Source organism: Lingula anatina, chromosome 10, assembly GCF_051362555.1.
Source record: "Lingula anatina isolate TDL-2025a chromosome 10, LinAna3.0, whole genome shotgun sequence".
In the NCBI taxonomy this organism is placed as follows: Eukaryota; Metazoa; Brachiopoda; class Lingulata; order Lingulida; family Lingulidae; genus Lingula; species Lingula anatina.
The window spans coordinates 3,533,272-3,545,599 of NC_141776.1; the positions used below are offsets into that span (position 1 = coordinate 3,533,272).

A 12,328-nucleotide genomic window follows, 5' to 3' on the forward strand; every position below is an offset into this window, starting at 1 on the left:
GTGTGGTCACGAGGAGTGTGTGGGGGGTGAGGGGTGGGGGTTGGGTGGGGTGGGGACTGCATAGTACCCTTTACTAGGGCCACAGTTTGATTTTTCACAAGATATTCACAGATAACTCTGGTTAAATTCACAGTTATTCTCTGCACCTCAACTAAGACCCCATTTCCAGAGATTAGATCGATCTACTTTAGATCGACCTAACTCCCTGGGGGTTCACGCTAAATAGCTGTCAGCCGGGCGGACACGAAAGTTAATTACCCCCTTACAGCTTGTAGTAGGCGGGACGGACATTTAAGCCGGATTATCTGACAGTAATCTAGTGAGACTCCCCGAGGGGATAGATCGATCTAAAAGCTCTGGGAATACAGCCTAAAATGTCCAAATGATAAAAACTGTGGCCCCGGTAGAGGGTAGGTGTATAGCAGGTCCTTATCTTCAGAGATACGCACACCCCTCCGTCCTCCTATAATCTTAAAAAGTGAATAACGGCACAAATTCAAACAATTTTCCATTCCTTTGAATCACATATTAGAACAGTTTAATTCTCCTCGTGTACATCTTTATGAACCCATTTAACATATATGGTCCCCTAGCCTGAAGCCAACTTCTGGATCCGTCAATGTATATTCCTAAGGACACCTAATTTCACCATTATATTTCTTTAAAAACCTTTTGACGAAAGTTAAAAAAAAAGTTTTTTCCTAGTTTCAGCACATGTTTCATCAATGAAACTAAGTTCATATGGGCAAATACTTAACCTGGAAGGTTGTCACTGATGAGTCGTCACTTTTTAAGAAGGACCAAGCCATCTGCTCGAATATTTACTGTCCTGTTCAGTTTCTCCAGTTTTCAATATCAATTAAAAGTCAAATTCTAGGTCATAGTAACAATGCCAATATATGACTTCTTATTAAAGTTCAAAAGTAAATATGGGTGTCAGTTTTGGTGATATAAAGGTCAGAACATTTGCAAAGTGCAGTTCACGATAAAATGTAGGTCAAGGTCAAATTCAAGGTCACCGGAAGATTGCTGATATATGATTGCCATTCAAGTTCAACAGTTCAACAAGTTCACCAGAAAATTTTAAGAGACGTCCTCATAAACGCCATAACACCATATTTAATCAAAGCGTACTGTCATAATAAAGGAAAAAATAAGAGATAACCTTCATCCAAAAACGTAAAAAAGCATCATTCATAATCCATCATTTATTAATGTCCTTCAAATTTAATGGTGAAAAAATGAAAGCTAGCATTGTATTAATACTACATTCTGCATATAATTCATCCGTTTTTAAACAAGAAAAAATAATTTTTAACCAACTGGTCTTTCATTATTTCACTTCACGACGCTGCGTTTCTTTCGCAGATACTTGGACATTCTACTAAGAATTTCGGGGCATTAGTTGGGGAGAAACATGTAGTGCAATCCCTGAAGAGCTGTGTGTACCAAATCACAACGCCAAACTATGGTTAGTGTTATGTTCACCCATTCCAGTACCAGTGGTCTTTCGCTCTCTATATGAGAAAATTATTAAGTTATGCAGTTCATGGGGGGTCAATAAATACATAATAACGTCTACAGTTGGCAAAAAAAAAAGACTTTTTGTGTCTTTTATGTGAAAATTACCAGCGTGTGAAGTGAAATCAAGTGCCAGCTTTTGGTATTTATTTATTTATTTATTTTGTTTATGAGATATGGACCCCTATTTACGATGTGCTGTTAAGCAAAGGCATAATCCCGACTCTTTACTGATAAAACCACGCTTTTCAGTACTTATTGTTATGATTAAATTGACGTTAAAACCGTGATGATAAATGTTGAGATGAGAGAGATCTGTTTGAAATCGCGATAATAGGGCCTACGTGACGGAAAATCACGGAGCAATTCTGTTGATATATAACTTTTGCAACTAGCTTAAACTGTTACTGAACATGGACATTCGACTTCTGTCTACGTAAAGTCGACTGCGCTATATAGGTGACGTTTGACTTACGGTTGACGCCCAGTTAATGGAGCTGACCTTTTCTAGTGGGCTATTGTCGTTCCTGAGAGTAAAAAAAAAGTAGTTACTACAATCATTTATATGGGGCAAAGTAACAAGACCAATAAAAGAAACGATTAAAACAATATTTATTCTCTGTGAAGCGCAACTTATTCTGCTAAGATTTATATCTTTCTTGGCTAAGACCGTTCCCCTCACTTTCTTGCACTTTAAACGTTATAAAGCAGATTCCAAGGCTAATTCTAAGACTGGATTCCATGCCTAGATCTATCCATGCCTACATCGAATCAGCTAGAAGGTAAAGATAATTACTCCCTAACAGCTTTGCTAGGCGTCACAGACATTTAAGCCGGTGTGAACGGAATGCAGGTCCGCCCGGAACCGAGGTCTTACGGACCACCGTTCCTGAGGAATAGTAGTCCTAATGGGACCTGCATTCCTGATATAATAAAGGGTAGGACTTCTATTCCTGGCGGACCTGCATTACTTTTACATTAGTCAACGGAATGGAGGTCCGCCCTATAACTACATGTATGTCCGACCATTTAAAATAGCAACTAGTGGATAATGACTATTGGCAGTAATATTATTTATGTAGCCAAATGTTCACAAGCACAACGAAGCTCTGTTTTTGCTCCAAATTAAGTAAGATAAGTCCATATGACTGTAATTGTCATTTATTAATGACGAAAACTAATAAGATACAAAGTTACAAAACTGGGGAGATAATCAAACATCCCCCAAACTATATAAGTGCCATGCTTTAGTGAGCACATATAAGTACTCCGTAAAATCGACGGTTTGCTAGTTCGTCTCCCTGGTGTAGTGGTAAGGCTGTGCAGCATAATGGATGCTATACAGACTAGTTGTGTTTTTGGATGGAGGTTCGAATTTCGTTTACAGAAATAAAATTATGTTTACTTTTCGTGTGAGTTTTTTTTTTCTTTTGTTTTATCCTGGTCGTCATTTTTGCCACGTAGCAATTTTTTTGATTGGTTACAGACATAACCAGATGTCACACGCTACCTTGTTCTACTATAAATACCGCTCATATATGAATACCACACCCTCACTAGACGTTTGATATGGAAGGGACAAGCAGCACCCGGACCAGGCCCGAAGTTGAAGTTATTTTCCAATATCTTCAGGAGGGCACGTATCCTATCGAGACAACACCAACACAGAAAAGAGTTATTCGGAAAACAAGCAAGTCTAATTATAAAGTAAACTTTCAATTATAATGATGTTAAATATGCAATATTAAATACGCAGATATACAATTTCAGGGATGTGTGTCCAATGGACCTATGTACCTTGAATAAATGACCTGCATGGAGTTACTATTTCATGGGTATTTATGCCGGGGGGACTACCATTTCTGGGATTTTATGCCCGGGGGACTACCATTTCTGGGATTTTAGGTCCGGGGGACTACCATTTCTGGGATTTTAGGTCCTGGGACAGCTGCTTACGATTCCTTTTCTCAGTTTTAAACTCGAACAAATTAACAGTAGTCTAGGTCAATAATTCCTTTAACATCATGAGTACACATATATGCATATTGTAATGCTTATTTCAGATTGAACAAGACAAGCTCTATTACAGAGTTAGCAGGAGGAAAGTGAGGGACGTAGCAGATGAAGGGCATAATGAAAATATTGATAATGATGTTGGTGGAGTATGGCGAAAAGTTGTAAGAAACAGGGAAGAAGTGAAAAAAGATTTGGATACACTGCATACATCACCGCTTGGTAAGTATGTATTGAAATAATTCCGTATTCACAATACCGCTTATACGTTGCTTTATTTAATTGTGTGACGTAATTCCAGACATAGAAAAACGTGAAGTGTCTATAAAATGCGATTGTATTAATTTCCTTGTTTTTAAATTTAAGGTGGTCACCTAGGACGAGATAAGACACTGGCCAAGGTTGAACAGATATAGTATTGGCCAAACATGGTAGACGACATTAGAAAATTCATTTTTAAATGTGACAAATGTCAGAGCAACAACGGCTCTCCACCGCTTTAACCCTATTCCCGTGAACAAGTCTGAGGCGTGGAGGATGGTAATCAAGACAAGTTATGGTATCTAAATTAATTTTACAGGTACTTACCGTGGGAACAAAAGTGATGAAAAGAAATGTACGAAGGAGTGACAGAAAGGGGGGCAAACAAGAAAACTCCTGGCTGGGGCTCTACGTTGTGAAGGGGATATCCAAATCTGGAGCTTACATCCTCCAGATTGAAGGCGGGTGCACACAGAAAGGCGCCGTAAACAGGGCAAATTTGAAAGTTTATGTTGCAGATGAATAAATAAAAGAACTGAAATAAATATATGAAAATGTAACAAGTGTTATTCTTCATATACCTTTTTTATTCCATTGTATTTGTTTAGGTGAAATATTTTAAAAGTAATGGTAATATTATATTATTTATCTATCTATCTATCTATCACTCACTTAAGGTGCGAGAGAAAAATAAGAGCGGACATATATTCCTAGTGTAAATCAGGATAACAGGTCCCATCCGGACTTAGGCTCTGTTCTCACAACTTTTAGATCGATCTATCACCGCGGGGAGTCTCACTAGATTACTGTCAGATAATCCGCCTTAAGTGTCCGTCCCCGCCTACTACAAGCTATAAGGGGTAATTAACTTTCGGGTCCGCCCGGCTGACAGCTATTTAGCGTGAACCCCCAGGGAGTTAGGTCGATCCAATGTAGGTCGATCTAATCTATGAGAATGGGGTGTTAGATTCCTGGCGGTGGGACATGCATTCCTTGGTAACTGTTGTCCTACGGACGTTAAATCCTAGTAACGTATGTCCTAGGACCTCCATTCCTAGCAACGTTTGACCTAGGACTTACGTTCCCAGGACTTAGTGTCCGGTCGGACTTGCGTTCCTAGGTTACTTGCATTCCGTTCACACCGGTCAAGTTGACAGCAATTTAGTGAGATTCCCTAGGGAGATAGATCGATCCAAATATCTGTGGGAATGGTCCCTAAGTCCCAACTACTGCGAACATTAACACTCAAATGTCTTTTACGTCCTTTAACGACTCTTAACGGTGAAGACGGTGACGATGATGATAATGGTGATGACGACGATGATGATGACCATAAAATTAGTGATTAAATTCTCTACAGAATGTTTTAAATAGATATCAAAATATGTGTGTAGAGTTTTTCGTCCGTCACTGCTTCCACGTGGTATGGTATGGCGGACACGCCGTCGGAATTTTTCTTGCTTTTTGCGTTCTTCAACAGTGCCATCCTTAAAATGAAAACAAAAACGACATGAGTGTTTCCATTGTATATAGAGCGATCATGCAATCATGCCTCAATATAAGAACATTTATAATTGATTATTCTACAAATTGCCCAGTGTATGACCTGCTTAAAGAGCCACATTTATAATGTTTTTTTTTATTTTAATTCATAAAAACTTAGTTTACTTTGATTTTCCCACCCTGAGAATGGAGACAGATCATTGACCTGCCGAAGCATAAAACAGCAGTCACTTTTGGCAGTCTGTAATTCAGAGACGACCACCCTTGGAAAATACGCCCGTCAAGATTACTTTCCTTTATATATATAAAAAAATTACAAGCACAATAATGAAAAATCATTATCTGTCAGTCCTATTATTAACTGACCTATGCAAATAGAAATCAATCAACTAAATGCAGTTTAGAAGTAAAAATTTTAATTATATTCACGGGACTTACCTGCGAGGATTTGTATCTCTGTTTTCGTGGGTTAAAGATGTATATCGTCCTAGCGCGAGATCGACTCGCTCAAATCCAAACACGGATGCTTTTAGCCTGGAATTAGAGATTCAACTAACGGCCATTATCTTTTTTTGCCACGAAAACGCAAAATATCAGTTTTTATTTTGTTACCTTTTATTGATCTTTTCATCATTATTTTTTTCACCGCATTGTTTGCACCTTTTTACAACTGTATTTCAATGTCTGTATAACAAATACTAAGATCATAGTTTTTAATTTTTATATATCTATATCTAAATCTCTCTCTCTTTATATATATATATATATATATATATATATATATATATATATATAGAGAGAGAGAGAGAGAGAGAGAGAGAGAGAGAGAGAGAGAGAGATGGTTTAACAAAAAAAATTAATAAAAAATTGGGTTAAACTGACTGAGCGCCATGTCGTCGTCTTCTCCGCCCCACCCCCAGTACTCGTTGGAGTAACCGTTGACCTTCAGAAAATGTTCACGGGGAAATTTTAGCACACCGCCAACAAGGGACTTGTACAAGGTTCTGGGATATGGAAAGGAAAGAAATACAGCCGTATATATGCGAGGCGACGTATAACATACAAGTGCAGGCCTACCCAACTACCAGACTCGGCACCTACGGATCTAGAATAAACCGGTAGATCAGACCACACTACCCGTTTTCAAGGTCCAGCTAGGTGTGGCTCAGCTGAGACGCGCACGGTCAGTGTCGACGATTGATTTAATACTTTTCACGCCAGTTGAACGTCCATGACAAGTATTTACCAAAAATTGACCAAATTGGTCAGACATTACGTAAGAATCTGGTGGGAGGTGACCAGCGCACGTGGACGAGTTTATTTCATATAACATCTCTAGAGCGTGATATAGGGTCACTTTATTCGGGGTGTTTTAGGATGAAATGACTGTATTTTTTCTCGGTACGTATGTCAAACAATACACTGTCACCCTCTCGCGATATATGCCATGAACACCTCTCGCTGACGCTCGAGGTGTTATGGCATATATCGCTCGGGTGACAGTGTATTATCTCACACTTAACACCAGTCACATCACACCAAAACAAACAAACAAAGAAACAAACAACTATACTCACTTGTACTTATCTTGACTCGGAGCAGACGACATATGAAGGGGAGTGTCGTGACAGCCGTAACTGTTCCGATCGTCTTCCGGCACTAGATCCACGTCATGGAAAATGACGCACTGGAAGTCGAACAATTTCGCGGCTTCGAGATATCCAGCGTTCATGACGCGACCCTTGTTCCAAGTGCCTACTCCTGCCTGATACATGTAAATATATAATTTGATTTAGTTATTTTTATAATAGTAATTATATTTTCCTGAACATTCCTACACGCCCCCCCCCAATAAAAAATAACGACACCACGAAAATAAAACAACTGATAAAAGAATTAAAAAAAAATAAATAAAGAAGTTAAATAATACATCGTTCATACTCAGATATTAGTGAGTAGATTGACAGGGTACTCTGCACGTTTATACATACATACATGTATTTCCTGAGAAGCGTACATTAACAAATTTTTTACTTTTTACTTTTCACTTAATTATATTGGACCGAACTGTCTACAATACAAACGCATGCACATTGGTAATGGAGTGGTGGACGGAATACGAAACATGAAATTTTAATATGTGATGAAATTAGCGGAAACACACACACACACACACACACACACACACACACACACACAATCTTTTTGTTCAACTTTTTGCTCTGTGGATAGTACCTTACTTTGCCACCGAGGCGCAACAGTCGTCACGTTTGTTCTCTGTGTGAAGGCAATAATAGTGTTTGACAGATTTGTTTGTCATTATTAGTATCGTTTTACAAGGAATGCCCATTCAGGAGAGATGCAAACGCAATCAGGAATAACAAAATGTGTTTACACATGATAGATGGGCTTGAATAGACAACTCCTGAATCAAGTTCTTAGAAAAATAAACGCCATTTACCTGTTCCGCTAAAAAAATTCTGTAGTGTAATTGTTGTCGCTGCAAGAAAGGGTGAAGATAGCGTAACAACAAACAAAGGTGATGTCTGCGGTTACGATACGGGATGATGATGGCAACTCGGTGGCTGAAAAAGAAAATGAGCATTTTTTCAATCAAAAGCGAAACTATAACAGATAAGCAGCGCAATAGCACGGGTGGATGTCACATAGGCTACACCTTGGTAACGAGCGGTGCACATGACTTATAGGCCTACCAAGAGGGCTCTTGTGAACAATATACACACCATACCCTCTGATACCACAAGGGTCTCCAGTACAGTGTATCTCTGAACAGTGGCGGATTTGTGGGGGGGGGGGGGGGGGGGGGGGGGGGAGTCCTGACCCCACCTTCGATTTCTGAAAAAAAAATCAAACCAATGGTCCCCTCTTGAAATTATAATTTTGACTAGTTGAATCGTAGTTCCAAACCGTACCAAATGGCACCATACGCCCTCTGAAATACCCAAAAATTTCGGGGCCCGCTGAAGGGCCCCGAACCCCCGCCAAGTAGGGGGGTGAGGATCGGCTTTGCATACATGCCCCCCACCCCCACCCCCTTCAAATAATCCTGGATCCGCCTCTGTCTGAAGAAAAGATTTGACTACCCTCTACCAGAGTGGCAGATATTATAGGCAAATTGTCAAAATTCCAGAGAATTAAACGACTGCTTATTTATGTAAAGACATATCTATAAGTATCTTGTGAAAAATCAATCTGTCGCCCTGGTAGAGGATAAGATTTAACAGTTCCGTAAGAGGTTACTAGCTACCCCTTTAGTCAAAGAGTAGTCTAAACTGCTTGCGTCCGTATGTTAGATACACAGCTTCTACGCCTGGGTATTCTCTTTTCTTCTGTTCTATTCTCCGGACTCAAGGACTACATGATAGATAGATCTAATTAAAGGTGCACTCCATAGGTTTGAAAATCCCCCAAATGCTCATTTTTGCCACCCACAGTTTCTTGTAAAACCTTAAATACACCTTTAAAATGATTTAACCCCTTAAATATTTTTTCTAGGGAGTACCTGATGCTGATATTTTCATTGTCGTTGTAATAATGACTGGCCAGTCATTTTAAACTACAACCAACTTTTATAAATTTATCAAAGGTTGAATCCTGTACCTTGGTGATTGACGGAAAAATGCAGAAACTTCCAGAAGAAAAAATTTTCAATCGAAAGTAAAGTCTAAAGCCCTCTGCAGACCTATAAGTGTACCTTGATTTGCAGTCTGTCGGTTGCCATTTTCCCCAAGTCATGGCAGGCATAGCGTGTTTTATGTCCTCTAGAGTACTTGTAACGTTAACGTCTATGGTAATGCGACCAACTGAAACCAATAAAACGTAGGAATAATTAAAGGCATATAAATTGTGCAGGGCCTTGATATTACAGAATAGATTCCCCTTGAACATGAAGGAGCGTCATTTCCAGAACCGTTGAAAACTACGCATTTATAAATTAGTTGGCGTGTTCCCTATTTCCATTTTTTACTGTGTTGAGTGAAATTCACCATTCCCCTTATTGCTGGGGTGCCTTAATGAGCTTTAAGTCTGTGAATAGATATGTATATTGTAATCCGTGACATTGGTATTTTCTTAAAAAATCAATAAAATGTCTGTTATATTAATATCTAACATGGTGAGTCTTTAAACAAGAGGAAACGAGTTAATGTGTAAAATGATTGCATTAAGCGACAGCCCTCGCAGCATTGGAGCGATCTACGTAGACTGGTACTTTTTCAAAATGGGAATGAGCCCTTAGACCTAGAACCTATTTTAACACTGTCGTCCGTCAAAAATGTTTTCAAGGTGACTTGGCCGCACATATTAAGGAAAGACAACAAGGGCTGATTGTTTACACCACAATTAATCGAAACTTGTAAACTGATATTTTAAATATGACTTAAAACAACATTAGGTGTAATCAGCTGTAAAAAAGCGGAAATTCGATAATACACCGGGAAGCTGAAGCGATTAAATGGGAAGAGGTCATGGGTACCTTCGGCGCCATTCAGTATGGCGACTTTCAATGAATGAATACAGCGCAGCTTCCAATGTGCATTGATCTCTTTTCAAAATTATTCGGGTCAAAAGTTCACCGTCTAAGACTATAAGGAAGTAAAAGGAGAGAGTTAAAACTTGTTGTCCATGAACGTTGGTGGAATCTTGTTAACATTATTGCTTGCAACCAGATTTCAGAGAGTACCTTTACATTCAATCACGAATCTCATATTTTTCTTATCATTTCCCTTCCGTTTCTTTCTTTCTCTCATTCTATATTCCCCCTCTTTTTCCAACTTTTTTCTTTTAAGCTCACCCCATTTTTTCTACCTCTCTTTTATCTTTCAAATATTCGAATTATCCACTTTCACTTTCACCAGTGTAACATAACTCACCGAGTGTGTGCGGATAAGCAAGACAGAGTTCTTGCGATTTCTCCAATTCTTCAAGATTTCCCGTCCTCTTTCCTCTCCTAGCGTTGTATGCCGACGCAGATTTTACTATCCCATCTTCGCACTCACGAGATGGCCTCGCTAAACTTGCCAAATAAAACACATTAAGTACTACCTGGAAAATGACCAACCCGACCAGAACATGGACCACATTCACATGCATATTTCCTCGCTCTTTATGAATTGTAACAGGCCAGAGATTTTTGCTAATTCTGCGCATTGTTGGTACCGCCCTTCTATTAATTATACGGGGAGGGGAATAAACGGGGTCCGTCCTCGTGCCTCGGTGTCCGCAATATCAATGCAGTCTCACATCCGTTATTCTAGCTGCTGTTCAATAAATGGCGGCACTTCCTAATACCGCAGACGATCCTGAAAATGAGGTTTATTGATTGAATAAAGAAATTTCAATTCAGGTTACAAAGTGGCGGGTAAGACTTTCCTGTGTCAATTCTTGCACATTTTTTGGGTCAAAATGCTATCTCTAAATGCTTAACAAGACGTTTAGAGCTGGCAAAATGTATAGAGTAACCTGGAGTCGTTTTACTCTCTGCCCTTTGTCCGCCTTCCTATGGCAGTCACGCCCACCATTGAAATGATACATAACCACGCATTTTACAGATAATTATGAGATAGTTTTACATAAAGGACACATTCAAATTATTTATTACTGGATTCCTGGTTACCCTTAAGAAGAAGACCATAAATATAATTTCTTTATATATATATATATAAATATCAAATAAGGGCATTGGACTATTGAAATATGTAGGGAAAAGGGATGGCAAAATGGTTTAGTTTCGCTTTGCTTATTGATAATTTTTGTGGGGGAGGGGGGAGGAGATGGAGAGAGGGATACCCAAAAAATGTCATGGAGAGACAGATACCCGCTATGCCCAGCCCTGAATCTACAATTGATACACTTGAATCTAGAGTTTCAACGTGTGAGTTAACTTACGTAGCACGTATCCAGTGTCTTCCCTCCTTAACTAAGAAAACCACTAGTTTCATCTACATGTGCAGTTCATGCATTGGCCAAATATTGGTTGGCAGGGCAAAGGCCCTGTTTGACAAAAGAACCGAAAGGACTCGGCTGCCTTTAATTTACTCTGATAACCCTGTACTGGTTCACTGATTTTATTAACTGTAACTTTTTTCCACCCGCATAACTGCGCCCTGTTCCCCGGGTGACTTACCTGTTTAGGTCACCTGATCCGTTGCCTTAAATCAGGTGTTCGAATCTGCAATTGTTAACAAATCCAATTCTGACGTAATCCAGCACTGCGCGTAACCTTCTGTTGCCTGTCCTTCTTCAGTATCTAACGGTCATAAATTTTCAGTAACGTGAAGTTCTTAATTCGTGGTGTACGTCCTTACAGGGAATCACAACCGTAGAAGTCAAAATTCTAGGTAAACAAAAACCAAAGAGGGCTTTTCAACTTGTCGAGCTGTTGATTTTTTTTTCATATCAGCGACATTCTGATTTTCATTGAACGTGATTCTTTGCCAACAAAACGCCGTGTTGTCACGAGATGAAGTGTTTGCTAAAGCAACTCATACCTCACTTGTGGATTCAAGGTTGTAGTTAAGGCGGGGGAGCATAAAGGTGAAACAAAAAAAAAATAAACATTACGCTTGGACAATTTTCCTATAGTAAGGCGCAGGAATGGAAAAATCGATCGGTTTTGTCTCGGTTTGTTCGTTATACTGTTTTATTTTATGGGGGAGGAGGGACAGGGGTTCCTCAGGTACTGTTGGATGGGCACGTCCCTTCTGCCTCTCCCCTTCCACCCCCCCTCCCCTGCGTCCACCGCTGTCACCTTCAAGCAATCTAACTTTCTATTTGTTCTTTGTACCAAACAAAAGTTCTCTCTCTCTCTCTCTCTCTCTCTCTCTCTCTCTCTCTGTGTTTGTGTGTGTGTGTGTGAGAGAGAGAGAGTTTAAATCCGTAAAAATGGAACTGCATATCAACTGTTTGACAAAGACAATTAAGCAAACCGCTCCTCAAACCGTCTGTTCCATGGGGCAAAGCTAGGTATGTTGATTCCTCCTCATTGCACACAACCATTATACCAATATAA

The 12,328-nt window shown here is 39.5% G+C and overlaps 1 protein-coding gene across 2 annotated transcripts; it reads right to left on the reverse strand.

The window, feature by feature from the left end:
* Window positions 1-4,764: 4,764 nt before the first annotated feature.
* On the reverse strand, window positions 4,765-12,328 carry LOC106153460 (beta-1,4-galactosyltransferase 4-like). Of its 2 annotated transcripts, none has more exons than XM_013527399.2 (8): window positions 11,444-12,328; window positions 10,191-10,619; window positions 9,014-9,122; window positions 7,760-7,883; window positions 6,876-7,063; window positions 6,180-6,302; window positions 5,737-5,832; window positions 4,765-5,282 (listed from the first exon to the last, which is right to left on the reverse strand). In XM_013527399.2, exons 2-8 carry the CDS (start codon window positions 10,465-10,467, stop codon window positions 5,162-5,164), a joined length of 1,038 nt encoding a protein of 345 aa, XP_013382853.1. In that variant the 5' UTR covers window positions 10,468-10,619; window positions 11,444-12,328; the 3' UTR covers window positions 4,765-5,161. The 2 variants fall into 2 exon arrangements, with proteins under 2 accessions (XP_013382853.1, XP_086854401.1); XM_086998275.1 differs by lacking the exon at window positions 11,444-12,328 and adding an exon at window positions 11,206-11,415.